The sequence below is a fragment of the Notolepis coatsorum genome (genome assembly GCF_963971535.1).
Source record: "Notolepis coatsorum genome assembly, chromosome: 18".
Taxonomy (NCBI): domain Eukaryota; kingdom Metazoa; phylum Chordata; class Actinopteri; order Aulopiformes; family Paralepididae; genus Notolepis; species Notolepis coatsorum.
This window is the reverse complement of record NC_140182.1, coordinates 18,643,506-18,659,912: the sequence shown is the minus strand read 5'-3', so window position 1 is coordinate 18,659,912 and position 16,407 is coordinate 18,643,506. Positions and strand designations below refer to the sequence as shown.

The 16,407-nt window shown below is 42.9% G+C and overlaps 2 protein-coding genes across 2 annotated transcripts in view; both read left to right on the top strand.

Annotated features, from left to right (window-relative positions):
- The window catches only part of cav1 (caveolin 1), a 145,749-nt gene that overhangs the window by 124,490 nt on the left and 4,852 nt on the right, over positions 1-16,407 (top strand).
- LOC311244770 (neural-cadherin-like) overlaps positions 1-16,407 on the top strand; it is a gene marked incomplete at both ends in the record, with an annotated part of 135,761 nt that overhangs the window by 117,962 nt on the left and 1,392 nt on the right. Inside the window, one exon of the mRNA XM_084334457.1 lies at positions 3,369-3,633. Within this exon, the coding sequence (XP_084190583.1) occupies positions 3,369-3,633 (265 nt within the window). The remainder of the gene's footprint in view (positions 1-3,368; positions 3,634-16,407) is intronic.

The window sequence follows — 16,407 nt, the reverse complement described above, 5'->3', positions numbered from 1 at the left end:
ACACGCTTTCTCATACGCACCTTTCTCATACACGCTTTCTCATACACGCTTTCTCATACGCACTTTCTCATACACGCTTTCTCATACACGCTTTCTCATACGCACTTTCTCATACGCACTTTCTCATACGCACTTTCTCATGCACACTTTCTCATGCGCACTTTCTCATACGCACTTTCTCATACGCACTTTCTCATATGAGCTTTCTCATATGAGCTTTCTCATATGCGCTTTCTCATACGCACTTTCTCATACGCACTTTCTCATGCGTACTTTCTCATATGCGCTTTCTCATATGCGCTTTCTCATACGCACTTTTTCATACAAGCTTTCTCATGTGCACTTTCTCATACGCACTTTCTCATACGCACTTTCTCATGCACACTTTCTCATATGCGCTTTCTCATACGCACTTTTTCATACAAGCTTTCTCATATGTACCTTTCTCATGCGTGCTTTCTCATACGCACTCTCATACGCACTTTCTCATACGCACTTTCTCATACGCACCTTTCTTATATGCCCTTTCTCATATGCCCTTTCTCATATGCCCTTTCTCATATGCCCTTTCTCATACGCACCTGTCTTGAGAGATATTTAACAGGAAATGTAAGAGAATGTTCATGCATGAGGCTCATTGTCTTTTCTTTATGCCGTGGACTGGAGGGTAAGAGGATGCAATGTCGAGAGTAGAGCCAACTGCGTGTGTGAGTGTGCGTGTGTGTGTCTGTAGGAAGAGGAGGTGGGGTCAGCATGCTAGTGAGATGATCATGCTGAGGGAGCAATAGTTAATGCAGGCAGGGCTGAATGCATTACGCACCGTATTGAATTATCTTTCCCCCACTGTTTCCAATTAGGGAGTGGACATGTACAAGCTGCCGTTATAGGAGCCCCTCACCAGCTCCCAGTCCGTTGTGTTTGCTCATCCTCAACCGCTGGAGATAATTTGTTGTTCCTTGTATCTCCTCCCCGCGGGGTGACTGTGTGCTGCCGCCGTGTAGTGAGAGCCTAATGCAGCTTTGCCTCCTGGTTGCGAAATTGCTGAATTAATTCTTGAACACGGAACCCCTTCCATACCGTCCTCGCTGGCAGGTTTGCCGCAGATAATCTTTTTTATTTTATTTTGTTTTTTTTTTAAATTGGGATTTCGCAATTCGCGTACATCCGCGCGGAAGAAAATAAAGAAAAAACACTTCCACCTTTGCCTTCCGGGTTTCCACTTATGGGAGCTGGCCTACATGTTGTGTTGTTTCGGAGTGTGTTTATGTGTGTCTGTATCAAGCGCAAATCAGGCCAGGGGGTCAAGTCATGGATTACCGCTGTGCTTGGTCTCCCTGGTGTTACTGTGGATGGGCTCTCTGTAGTGACCCACTGCAGCACAAATAGATTCCCCAAACTGATAAAGTAAGATATTGAATGGTCTTTGCATGCCTGCGCTTCCATGCTACCCCCCCCCCCCCCCCCCACACACACACAGGCTTTCTCTTTCCTAGCCCACAAATACCCCCATATCTATGTACCAGTGGGGATATAGTGTCTGTACATCGTCTTATAGGCTATATGAATCTTTTCACTACTGATTCGCACAGCAGCGCTAGGCTTTACTCAGACCACACAGATAGTAATTCCTCCTATCAGTAATACCCTAGCTGAAAACAGACCACGCCAGCACAGTACACAGTACAATCGTTTCGGTTTGTTCGCCCCCCCCCCCCCCTCATGCCGACAAGGGGGGGATTATGGATCCGACTCGCGGGGCCCGGGCATGTGTGAATTAGTCACAGGCAATATCTGGGAAACTACCAGCTTGGTTTTGATAAAAATGCGGGTGAATTTACTGTATTTTGTTTGCAAAAGTATTGGGACATTGGTGTCAAATTGGTTGTTTTTCCTCACTCTCCTCACTCGAGATAAATCTAGGATTTTAAAGCAAGCAAATCGCTACAAGGTAAAGGTTCCGAATATATTCTTATTTGAACATGTTTGTCTCTGTTAGAACAAGGCCATTCAATGTGGGAAGTCTCCCAGTCAGCATATGGTAAATATGGGTAGAAATGATGGGGGTCAAACAGGGTTTGCACTTGCTGTATGACAGTGGCTCAGGAGATAGAGCGGTTGTCTGGCAATCAGAAGGTTTCTGGTTAGATTCTGGCTCCTCCTGGGCAGGGTGTCGGAAGTGTTCTCGAGAAAAGACACTTAACGCCTAACTTTTTCTCCTACGGTGCAATTTGCCACCTTGCATGGTTGCCTCCGCCGTTGGTGTGTGAGTGTATGAGTGTGTGAGTTATATAAATGTGAAGACGCTATATAAATACCAGTCCATTTACCAATGTCACTCAGAGGTCATCTGTAGATTGAATTTAGGGGGTTTGAACAGTAATATAATTCTGTTATGTTCTTATTGATTCTATCAGGCAAAATAAAAAAAACTGAGACCGGTTCCCCTCACTAATGAGAATCCTGGGATCGCAGGATCAGAATACTGAAGCGTGGCCTGCGATATGTGGCTCATTTATGGTTCAGGTCCGATCCCTGAGGTTTCAAAGGAAATGTAAATCACTGCAGACCTCCTATCTGAAAACCTGGTGAAACTCCAGTGACCTTTTCGCTCCCAATTTCTCCATCGACTTTCACAGTTTAATTTAATGAGGAAAAAAATCACTCAAATTGCACGTCTTCCTGTTCTCAAATGTAGTGATGGGAGGTGTGACGATTAATCTTTTCTTTAAGAAGATGTGCAGTGTTTTCATTACTTATTGACACATTCCACACCAGGCCGATTAAAACACGTTAATTAAATACAGAGTTAGGCTTGTCTCCAAATTAAATGTCAGGATTGTATTGCAATCAGTACGTTTTGTTATTCATGAGGATTGGCTGATTGAACCAACTTCTGTGTGTGTCTATTATGGGACAGAAGTGTCTAATAGTCTACAGGGACAGTGCAGCGTCTCCCTACACAAAGCAGCCCATGTGACTCCGGAGTCTGTGTCCATCGGGGGACACTCTGCCAAAAGTGGGTGTTTCGGTCCAATTTAAGTGGCGAGAAAACTCCATAAATCACACACAACAGCGTTTTATACCGTCTCAATGTTTGAATTTACGAGACATTTCTATAACAGCTTCAGAAACCGGCAAATTACTGACAATGGGTCAAAAAGGGATTCGTTTTTTCCCCACTTAGATTGGCTATGCATGTGCCATCCAGTGGTGTCTGCCTTAGTTACCATGGCAACCACTTGCGGTGCGATTCCCAGCAAGATGCAGCAAATTATAGTCTTTAGTGTCACAGATTACCCCATTCAGAACGACCACAGTGATTATTATTACTATAATATAAAGTCTTTCCATGTTGCCGTCTCCCTCAGGTGTTCCAGGGTCTACTGGTTGTGTTCTACAACCTCGGGGATGGAGACTACAACCTCACGCTGCCCTACCATCGCCTAGACAATGGAGACTGGCACCAGCTGGAGCTGGATCGTTATGGCAAAGAGCTCACCCTGCGATTGGACGGCGGAGGCGGGAGGCGGGAGGTCACAGCCGCTCCGGGCCGGAGTCAGGAGATCATTATTGACCAGTCGGTGGTGATGGTTGGGAATTCCTTCCCCTCTGGGCACAACCGCAGCTTCGTGGGTAAGTATCTAGAGACGTTTCTGAGGACAACGATGGGATGGATGGATGGATGGATGGATGGATGGATGGATGGATGGATGGATGGATGGATGGATGGATGGATGGATGGATGGATGGATGGATGGATGGATGGATGGATGGATGGGTGGGTGGACAGACAGACAGACAGACAGACAGACAGACAGACAGACAGGTGGGTGAATGGATGGGTGGACAGACAGACAGGTGGGTGAATGGATGGGTGGACAGACAGATGGGTGGATGGATGGATGGATGGATGGATGGATGGATGGATGGATGGATGGATGGATGGATGGATGGATGGATGGATGGATGGATGGATGGATGGATGGATGGATGGATGGATGGTGGAAGAATGGATGGGTGGGCGGAGGAATGGATGGATGGATGGATGGATGGAGTGATGAATGGATGGCTGGATGGATGGATGGATGGATGGACAGATGGATGGATAGAGGGATTAATGGATGGATGGGTAAACAATAAACACGAACAATTGATAAATAAATAGATGCATGAATGAACAGATGCACACACTGACAAATAAAACACAGTAAGACCAGTGTAGATCCAAGGAGGGGGGACAAAGAGAGGGGGGGGGGGTGTTGAGAGAGAGAGAGAGAGAGTTAACTTCCAGTCTCGTTTGTGAACTTTGATGACAGTGAGAGCTGCATCCAATTAGGGCCCTGTTCCTCGTACCTGGCTAACTGAGTTAGCCGGATAATTTTCAGGATAACTTGAATTAAGCCTGACCTGTCGGTTCCCCGACGTGCGATTGTCTAAATCACTATGGCAATAGATCAGAAAGTTTGAACCTGCTCCAGTGCAGGGTTAAGTTCAGTTAGCTGGATAAACCATGGCCACGCCCTCGCAAAGAAATGCCAGCTCCCTTCCTGAAATAATCCTCACAGTCTAGATCCCATTATACCATTCTGAATTATGTTTTTGTGCTTCGTTCTTCTGTAAAATGTAAAATAATAGACCTAAAATGCTGATAATAAATCATATTCAGCCTATGGATTTACTTTGTCCTAAATAATGCAGGTCAATTCATAGCTATACGGCGCTCGCAGTCGCGACACACACTATGTGGTTATTTTAATAACGCGGAGCATTGCAAATGTGAATCCCGCTGGGATATTTTTAATGAATGAAACCAGGCGCTTGGCTCTGATTAGTTTCATATTCTCCGCGGTTTATGTATTTGCTTAACGGAGCGCCCAGATTGTGTTTCATTCAAGCATGAATTGAAGCGTCTTTATGCATGGATTGTGATGTGAATTACGACAAATCTGAATCTGTGGATTGTTGAATTGTATCACTGTCACTCACACATTATTGTGATATTGTAACTGGGATACAAGTGTCTGAGGAGGAGATGTGCTGTTTGACGGATTTGATGACGTGGACGTGACTTGAGAAAATGAATGAGCAATTGCAAGCTTTTGACGTTTTGATGAATGAATTTGAGAAAATGCATTTATCTGTTCAAGCACTGTTATCTGATGATAAACAAGAGGGTGATTAACATAACTGGTGTCACTGGTATAAACCAAAAGTTAATCAATTCAATGCATGTATGGATGATGTCCAAAACAGATTAAAATCTGATTAATAGTGAAACTGTATAGCCTCCCTCAAAGCCTCTCTGACATGTTATTTCGGGGGTCGCGCCTTGAAAACTTTGGGAACCATGTATTTATATAGTACATGATACCTAAGCACATACAGTACAGATATCCTCATGAGTATCTATTAATTCATATCAATTACATACTATTTGGGCTTGTTTTTATCTACTTATTCTGAACGAGTTGAACTAATTATTTTCGCTAGCAAGATCTCATTCGATTATTCATTCCATTAAGCCTACTGCCAGCAGGCACATTTAAAGAAATATAATCTGATTGATTGGGGTAATGAGGGACTTAAAATTAGCCTATAGATTATGCATTTAACTTGTCGGCGAGGCTATTGAGCCGTACTGTATTGTACCCATTCTGCAATCTGTTAATAAAGTTTTCAATAAATCAATCAATGCCGTCCAAACGTGCAATTATCCTGAGTATCAAGTCTGGTTCGAATTAACAAGACTGAATCAGCGTTCGAGGAACAGGGAAAGCCTGGATTCAAACATCGGGTTAATTGAATCTGGCTAATGGGACTTTTGATCGACTTAGTTGAACCAGGTACAGGGAATAGGGCCTGTTGTTCTTCACAGATGGGCACACTCACTAGGGGATTGTCTACAGTGTGCGTGGGCAGGACACAGACCAGCGAATAGCTCAGAGTGATAGATTCAGCATCAGAATTTGACATGATGGAATAACAGCAGTAGGATTTGTATTATTGTTGTAAAGTTCATCAGTTTATCAACAATCAGTGAAAACAAGTTAACATAAACAATAGATACTGCAGATAATATGTGGTTATCCATGTGATTGGCAGGTTCATGTTTCGCCTACCAGTTGAATGTAAAAACAGAACCAAATGCAAATAATTTTGCAGCATAATGAGTTAGTTACAACCGCTGAACTATGGGCTTGTCGGTACCGGGTGTGGTGATTGGGTTGTGCTGGGACGGGGAGGACGTTCGGCGGATGGACTGAGGATGAAAGTTGTTGCGTGTTGGAACCTTCAGTCAGGCTATAGCTATGTCGGCTAGTAGCTTGGCTGGGGGCAGGGACAGCTAACTAGCGTTAGCTAACGCTAGCTAGCTAGTGTTGGCTACGTTGTCGGGTGCTAACGTGTGGCGGATGGACTGGGAGCGGACTCCCGGGTTCATCCCAACGGGGGGGACAATATCATGATGGGACTGGTGAACTTTAGGGCTGTCTTAAATACTTCGAAGCTTCGAAGCTTCGTTCGATGGCACAAGCTTCGAACATTAAAAAAAAAATCGAAGTTTAAAAAAAAAGATTTTTTTTTTTTTTTTTTTTGCAAAAAACATTTTTTTCAGATTATTTTTTTTTACTTCGATTTGTATGTGTGTGTGTGTGTGTGTAGGTGTGTGTGTAGGTGTGTGTGTGTGTGTGTGTGTGTGTGTGTGTGTGTGTGATTGTGTGTGTGTGTGTGTGTGTGTGTGTGTGTGTGTGTGTGTGTGTGTGTGTGTGTGTGTGTGTGTGTGTGTGTGTGTGTGTGTGTGTGTGTGTGTGTGTGTGTGTGTGTGTGTGTGTGTGTGTGTGTGTGTGTGTGTGTGTGTGTGTGTGTGTGTGTGTGTGAACTACCCATCCCAGTTAGGACAGCCGAATCCCGTCCAATCTTTCGCCGTCGACTAAAGACTCACTTCTTCAACCATTATCTGAAATGATAAAAAAAAAAAAAAAAAAAAATCTAACCGTGACTAACCTTACTGTCATGCACTTGTCCTAATAAACAAACCTACACTGTAACACGCAACACTTTGATGAACATTGTTACTCAGCTGATAGAGTTGTACCCTTCTTGCTGTCTTGTCGTACAGAACTTGTAAGTCGCTTTGGATAAAAGCGTCAGCTAAATGACTAAATGTAAGTGTGTGTGTGTGTGTGTGTGTGTGTGTGTGTGTGTGTGTGTGTGTGTGTGTGTGTGTGTGTGTGTGTGTGTGTGTGTGTGTGTGTGTGTGTGTGTGTGTGTGTGTGTGTGTGTGTGTGTGTGTGTGTGTAGGTGTGTGTGTAGGTGTGTGTGTGTGTGTGTGTGTGTGTGTGTGTGTGTGTGTGTGTGTGTGTGCGCGCGCCTTGTAGAATTCCACACATAAGAAAGAAAGATACTGGGATGAATAAACAAAATAGGAAATAAAATGTAGAAATGCATGCAATACATAAATAAATATGAATCTCCATATATGAAATATAACATTTAGATAAGGTGCTACTGAGATGTTTTGGTGAGTTCTTTGTTTTTTTATGGAAGTTGCCCTTCTTAAAAATGCATGAACATTCACTGATAATTGGTCTGTAGTGGAGTCTACAAGGTCTACATTGCCGGACCATGTAGAATCCGGACCTTGTAGACTGACATAATTCTGTGCATAGTTTAGTCTACACAGGCCATATTTCAAATAATCAAAATCTTACTTCATTCATCTTAAACATTCTTGATTTGGGGGATTGGTAGTTCCCATGAAATCTGAAGTTGTTCAAACGACAACAGCGATCCACCTTGAATTAAATCACACAGCCGAGTGAAACCTTGTTGGATGCGTCACAGTCACGAAAGGGGCTACTTAATTAATTAATCCAACCCACTTTATTTATAGAGCACATTCAAAAACAACAAAGTTTACGAAAGTGCTGTACAAGTCCCACAACATAAGATACAAAAAAATAAATAAAAAATTTAAAAATTTAAAAAAGATATTAAAAAAATATATATTTTTTTATTTTTTTGTAATTTTTTTTGAAGCTTCGAATTAAAATCGAAGCTCGGCCCCGAAGCTTCGATTGCCAAAAAAAGCTTCGAAGGTCAGCCCTTTCTCCACGGTCGTCACCGTCCTCTTGGACCCGACTCTGCGTTAGGGTGAGTTTTTGGTGCGGTCTGCTCTGTTCCCGCCGTGGAGAGAGAGAGAGAGAGAGAGAGAGAGAGAGAGAGGAGAGAGAGAGAGAGAGAGAGAGAGAGAGAGAGAGAGAGAGAGAGAGAGAGAGAGAGTCAAGAGTCACTTTATTGTCCCATCAGCTGGGAAATTTGTCTTGGGCTTACACCCACACTACAGCCCCAGACACATACAGACATGACACAACACAACTGACTCCAAACAGAGGAGATACACAATATAAAAGATACAGTAAAGTACCTGCACAGCAGGATGTCTGGCAACACCACATTAGAATAGTATACCCAAATATCGGTTATCGAATATCGATAATATAACAACCAAATATCAGTTATTCGATAATTGCCATTTATCTGGCACTATTTAAAAGTTTAACTGAGATTGGAATAAAGGAGTTTTTAAACCTATTTAGTCTAGAGCGTGGAACTCTAAACCTCCTCCCAGAGGGCAGTAGAGAGAGAGGGAGAGAGAAGCCAGGTAGGAACTGTGACAATATTTGCTTGCATCCAGACCTAATTGTGCAAAGTTGTGTGTCTATTGCTGCTATTGAAAAAAAAAAAAGACAAACACACTACATACTTTTCCCGGACTGATCATCTGAGCTCCTCTCCAGTCGAGCTGCTGCAGTGTTTAAATCAAAAATATTAATAAATCCTCTGCCATTGTTGTGTAACATGTCATCTCTTCTCTAGAGTCTTCTTTCTCTGCTTCACGTGAAGTTAAATCTACTCTAGAAGTGAAACTTAAAAAGCGTATGCTGGTGGGAGGTGGGGGCGGTAGGCAATTCATTTACTTAGTGGATGCTTGAACACAGAATGACACCGGTATCACTGACTACAGCTGCACGCCTAGGTAGAACTAAGTATAACAAAAAATAAGATTATATTTAATTATTATTATTATTATAATTATTATAAATATATAATAGTAATTATGAATATTTCCTGTTGTACCGAACTCGTACCGAACCGTGACCCCAAAACCAAGGTACGTACCAAACCCATACCGAACCGTGACCCCAAAACCAAGGTACGTACCTAACCGTGGCGTCTGTGTACCGTTACACCCCTAGTGGGCGTTGTCCCATAAGGCTGAGCATTTGACCATTGCACTGTAGTACACTGCATGTTGGCCCTTGTGTCAAAGCTTTCATAAGATCCTTGGAGGCTATCAGATTAATTGTGTGTGATGCACATCCCTGGTGGCAGGGTATATATAATATAGATATCTGTCTCTTCAGCAAGAATAGCATCCACATCCTGCAATTCACCTTGGTCATCTGCCTCATCATGGTCACCACTTTCGATTTAAAACTCTTTGAAAACGTTTACAAAATTACTACAATTATGACAGCAGCTTGGACTTTATTTTTGTTGTAAGCCGCATAAATCTTAGCAGCAACAATGTCATAATATGTGTGTCTGCCTCGAATCCTTGCAACAGGCAAGCACTACCGCTTTCCGGTCCAGATATCAGCTATTGTGCATCGAATGCACTTTGTCTAGCTTGGCTCGTTCATGTGCATGAATGCCTTATCAAGCCGAGCCATCGGTATCTTTCGGGTCATTACAGTCTTTCTGCCACTTATGCCCTGAATTAGAATAGAATAGAATAGAAATACTTTATTCATCCGAGGGAAATTTGGCACTACAGATCACTCACAGTAAACAGTAAACATGTCACGAATAAGAATAAAAATAAGAATAAGAATAAAAATACAATAGAAAATGGAGAGAAAAAGGAAGAAAAATGGAAGTTAATTTTCACTTAATTTTTTTTTACCTGTATACTGATTCCAATAAAGAAAGTTATAAAAAAATGTAATTGCCTTCTACCAAATAATTGACATAAGAGGTAAATTGAATATGGAAGCTGCTAATCTAAAGCAACATGTTGTTTCTTGGTTTTGTTTTGTTTTTTGCAAGGTCAGAACTGAAAACGTTCACATTTGACTTTGGGTATAGAGGGAGAATAAGAGGAGAGATACTCGGTCAGACTCTTGTGTTTATTGATCAGCATCTGTGACAGAAACCCCATCCACAGTACGATGGCATCGACTCAGTGTATAATAACAAACGATAATTGTAAAACATTCCTTCTTGACACTGCAGCTGCACTCTGGTTCGTTCCCAAGTGTTCTCGGTTCAATCGTAATCATTTTCTCATGTCACGTTACCAGTTCTCCTGAAGCCGTCTATGCAAACTTTGCATCCTTTCTAAAAAAGAAAAACCCAACCCTGTACACTCTCCCAAAAAAATAAAAGTGCCTAGCCGTTGCCCCTCTCCTGATGTGACTTGCAATTGCTTGCATTTAATCTTGTCAAGTTATTGTACAAAGTGTAAGAAAGAATTTTTAAAACTAATGATAAATTATATTTATATGCAACACTGGAAAAAAATATATATATACGGTTCGGGATATACATTTTCTATGTTATGTACTGTGTATACAGTACATTCTAAAATATAAAATATACAGTCAAAATATACAGAAATATACAGTAAGTGTATAGTAAAAAAGTGTAAAATTGTACAATGACGGTTTAAAAGTCAAAGTAAAAGTCCAGGGAGATAGTACTGTCACCCTCTGCTCAGTGATGCAGTGAGGCACAGTGATGCGTTATTAAATCTGATGGCTGTCGGAATGAAGGACTTCCTGTGCCGTTCAGTGTTGCATCTTGGGAGTCTTAGTCTAACACTGAACGTGCTCCTTCTAAATCAAATAAAATCAAATAACATTTATTTGTAAGGCCCGACAACACACGTTAATGTCCCCATGGGCCGGACACGTCTTCTTTAAACAAGTCAAGACGAAACATCACAATAAGTCAAGAACAAAACAAGAACACCATATTGTCCAAAAAAATTCAAATAAATGCAAAATAAATACAACACTCCCAGACACACCCCACGCGAAGGTAAGGAAAAACTCACTAAAACCTAGCAATAGGAAAAAATGCACCACAGGCAATGTGGAGGAGAGAAACCTTAGAAGGGCCATTCAAGGGCGGTTAGGTGGCCGAGCGGAGATTGCGTTCGTCACCAACCCCGGAGCTGTGAGCTGGATTTGCCTGTTCGAATCCAGCTCACAGCTCCGGGGTTGTCACCAGCTTGGCTGGCCGTCTGCACTAATACAATTGGCTGTATTAGAGGGTGGGAGAAGCTGGCGGGGTGGGTCCGGGTCGTTGTAAACAGCGACTCCTACAGTTCGGTCGGGGCGCCTGCTAAGCGCGGATAGGACTTGAGGGGGATAGTGTGGTCCTCCCACACGCTACGCCCTCTCGATGAGAATCCGCGCTGCGAGGTGAAAAGAAGCGGTGATTGGCTGGACGTGTGTCGGAGGAAGCACGTGGTAGCCTCCACTCTCCCAGATGATCTGACTGTGGGGGGTAAGTGCGCAGCGACCAGGAAGGGACTGGGAATTGGCATACGACTAACATTGGGATGGGAGAAAATCGGAGGAAAAATGGAGGGAAAAAAAAAAGAAAAAAAGGGCCATTCAAGGGCCTTTCTTCTTAGAATTCTTAGATGTCGGTGATAGTAGTGTTGCAGTAAAACAGGCGAACTGTTGGTAACCATGCACTCATATGTGTAGTGAAACACAGATAAGTGCATGCGATAGCAACTGAAAGATTTCAAAAAGACATTTTGAAAGATTAAAGATAGAGCTGATAGCGGATCTATTCTATCGGCCAAGTCTGTGTATAGTGGGTGGGAGGGGTTGTCCATGATGGCGTGGAGCTTGGCAAGGCTCCTCCTCTCTGACACCACCGCTAGAGAGTCCAGCTCCACCCCTATACGTTACTGGCCTTCCTGACCAGCTTATCTAGGTTCCTGAACATAGGCTGTTCCAGTAGAGAGCATGACTAGACATGATCCACAGTGAAACTGAACATAGGCTGTTCCAGTAGAGAGCATGACTAGACATTATCCACAGTGAAACTGAACATAGGCTGTTCCAGTAGAGAGCATGACTAGACATGATCCACAGTGAAACTGAACATAGGCTGTTCCAGTAGAGAGAACGACTAGTCAGACATAATGTAAATGTAAAATGTAAAAATATAACAATATTTTGCAACTGTGGGCCTTACAGGGCAGGGAAACTCAGTATGTCAGGCCATAGCTCAGAGAGGCAACGTGGGAGTGTCTTTGAGTCTCAATTTGGTGTTTGTCCATTTTGTAAAATCTTGGTTGGCAAGTGGACCCCAGATCTCGCAAACCATAAAGGGAATGTATCTCCTATCTGGGAATTAGCTTCACGATACAAGGTGGGGTGAGGCGGTCATCTGATTTACATCCCTTACACTTCAACAGCCCCCTGACAATTTGTCTGACAATGGAACAGCCCAATTTGAAATGTGCAGGCAGAGATCAGCGCCATTGTGTGGATCTCAGACTGAGCTGTGGATGTGGGGCGGCATGAGTCTGTATTGAGAAAGGGGGACTGAGCTCTTGAGGGTGGGGGTTGACAATTGTAATGTAATCAAAAATGTTATCAAGCTTCCTTGACAAATGTAATCATGTTCATAGTTACTTATATTTTGTAATCTGATTATGTCATCTCGATGACATGTAGTCAGTTACTACCGAACTACCAACATTGATCTTGGGCCACCCGCTCTGCATCTGTGCACACGCATCGTGTCAATGGAAAGCTAACGTGAGGCTAAAATGTAAAAAAAAAAAATGGCAAAAAAAAAAATGAAGAAGAGTAGGCTACAGGACATTCAAAGATGAGTTGCATTCCTCTGCCTTGTGAAAACACCCGACATCCAGTAACGTGGCCTCCTGAATTTACCCGGAGGAGGCGAAATAACTGAAAAAACAGGATCCAACTGCCCCTTCGGATCACCAACCCAGGTGGCACAGAGCCTGATTACAAATACATTGTGTTGCAGGAGTGTCATAAATCCCACTGAATGGAGTTTATCTCCTGCTAACCGTTTACTGACTAAACTTGAAGTTCTCTGTGTATCTCTCCCACCAATTCTCTCCCTCACTGTGTGTGTGTCTCTCTCTCTATCCCCTCTCTCTGTCACACTGTGTGTGTGTGTGTGTGTGTGTGTGTGTGTGTGTGTGTGTGTGTGTGTGTGTGTGTGTGTGTGTGTGTGTGTGTGTGTGTGTGTGTGTGTGTGTGTGTGTGTGTGTGTGTGTGTGTGTGTGTGTGTGTGTGTGTGTGTGTGTGTGTCTCTCTACCTCCTCTCACTCTAACCTCGTATCCATCGGGCAAGCATCGGGCCAGTTTTGCATAAAACGCCTGTCAATTGCATACCCAAAGTATTTTAGATTTATTCTTGAACCACTTACAATAGAGCACATGCAAAAGTCTGGTCTCTTTTGAAAGGTAACATTCTGTATTAGTTTGCAAACAGATGCCTGCAAAAGAGTTTCAGCTGAGAGGTATGAGCTGGAAAACGCAATGGGTCCATAGCCTGAAGTCTTATCTAGTACAGGTCCAAAGTTGATAACAATCCCACGGAAAATAGTACGTAATAGTAGGGTGTAGGGAGTATGGTGTCAATCAAACGGCGTCCATTTTAGCTTTCCAACAATGTGTTGGTTGATCGGCATAAACACAGCCTGAAGCCGACAGACAAGGGCAAAGTGCCGTCGGCCCACCCGATGCTTAACAGACTAAGATACGATAAGATATTCCTTTATAAGTCTCCTTGGGTAAATACGGTTGTCATAGCAGCACAGGGTAGGGAGGAGGGGAGGTACAGGTATGGGCAGGGTGATAGAAGAAAGACATAAGTAGCCTATAGGCAATACAATTAAATCTGATATAAAATATGAGAAACTTACGGTATAAACAAGGGGTCTGTATGCCCTCTCAGTCATACTTTACAATAACTATAGGCAATTTGAATCTGAATCTGAATATAATATAATATATACTATGACTATGAGTAAAAGTAAACAGTACACAAAAGGCACACTTAGAGGTTAAGGGTCAGACACACTTAGTGGTTAAGGGTCAGACACACTTAGAGGTTAAGGGTCAGACACACTTAGAGGTTAACACATCTTGCGCCAAAAACAAGTTTACTCGTTATTGCCCGCCAATCGAATAACGCCAACAACGAGTTTACTTTTTTTTATGATCGTTATTTCCTTTATTTGCTATTGGCATTCATAATTCATCCAGGAAGGCTCCGGGAGCCAGCTGGACCCTGTCTGATATTTCAACGCCTCAATACCGCCGCCTGGTTGATTTCGGGCGAGTTGCACTCCACTCTAAACCGAATGTGGCGCTCTGTGCATCTGGGAAAATCCTCCGGCAGAGATATCTTATTATGTTGATCAAGACAAACACTTGAGTCCATTTGATCAATTTCGAGACGCAAGAATCAATATGCTTTCGGCGTTTATTGCGTCATACAAACGGAAAATGGATATAGCAGATCGACATCAAATAATTGAATTTTTTTTCACCAGACGCATCGGCCACAGGTAAGAGGAATCTAACGTTAATTCCAGCTCGATTGTCCATTTATTTCATTGCAATCCATCTGCTCAACGTATGATGTCTTACTAAGGAAAGCCGTTACTGACAATCAAGGCATCATAAACGACCCCCCCCCCCCCCTTTCCTTCATGCATGATGGAGCATAATGTATACCGAGCATAAGCATTTGAATTTTTTAATACAGCGTGTATAGGAACAAAACGCCAATCGATTATGTGTAATATGCGTCGGGGCCTATAACTCGTGTTCTAGGAATTACTGCTATACACTCCAAAAACATACTTATATTCACGACGATACTAACACGGCAATGTATGAATGGAAAAATATAACGTTCCCACATCCGGAACGATAGATACCCGATGTTGAATGGGCCATAGTAATGTTGATATAGCTATAATATTTAAAAAGTTATAGCCCTGCAAAGAAGGTGAGCGACTCCATAGGCTTACAGCACTGGCAGAGAGTGGTATACAATGGGAAAACTGCATGTCACAGAATGTGTTAAGGGTCAGACACACTTAGTGGTTAAGGGTCAGACATTCCTAATAGTTCTCGAGTTCTGCCGCCGTTAGTTCTCTGACTGCTGGCAGCAGTCCATGCCCCCGGTTGTGGAGCCCGATGGCTGCTGGCACGAAGGACTGATTGAGGCGGTTAGTGGAGTGTCAGGGGGGGTATGGGTCTATGGCTGAACATGCTCCTCATCTTGGCTCGCTCCTCACAGAGGGGCTGGGAGTGGTTCTCCAGCATATAGGCCAGCTTTCTTCTCATCCTCCTCTCTAGTTTGACCAGCTCCACTCTCCCCATGGAGCTAGCCTTCCTCACACCAGCTTGTTCAGTTTGTTGGTGTCCCTTGAGTTGTTGTAACCCCCCCGCCGCATACAACAGCAAAATAAATCAATTTATGTATGTGTGTGTGTGTGTGTGTGTGTGTGTGTGTGTGTGTGTGTGTGTGTGTGTGTGTGTGTGTGTGTGTGTGTGTGTGTGTGTGTGTGTGTGTGTGTGTGTGTGTGTGTGTGTGTGTGTGTGTGTGTGTGTGTGTGTGTGTGTGTGTGTGTGTGTTTGTGTGCGTGTTTGTGTGTTGCCTCCCCTCTCTCTCTCTCTCTCTCTCTCTCCCACCTGAGGGAGAGAGAGTCTAAAGATGTGGACTTGATGGTGATCAAGCTGTCTGAAGCTCACTGTAATATTCTCTTTGGTTATATTATACTTTACCACAGTTATTGTGGACATCACTACATACATGGACGTTGTGCTTATGGGCCGTCTGTAGCCTACACTGTAAGAAAAAAAGCTGCAAGAAAACGGTAAATGTCTGGCATCAATGGTTTCCAAATACTTACTGTCAAATTACAGTAGAATCAAATACATTTACAGATTACAACCTTTATTTAATGGTTAATATTTTGATAAAAGGTAATTTACTGTATTGTTATGGTATTTACACTTAAAGTAGAAAAACAAAGGTAATCTGTAAAATAATACAGTGAATTTCCTGTGAAAAAACTTTTATTTATTTTTTTACACATGGAGGCATTTGAATTGTCGGGGGAAACCATTAATGGACAATAATGCTTTGCCAATTACGGTTGCCACGGTAACGGCAATACATTTCCGTAGCCTACCGGTACAGCGTTCAGTAGTACATGATCATGCTGAGTTGGTAAGTGAGTCTGAGTACCACTGGTGTAGAGTATTTCAACGTGATGGCTGCATTACAGAACAGCAGCAATGGTTATGTGTGGAGTGGTGT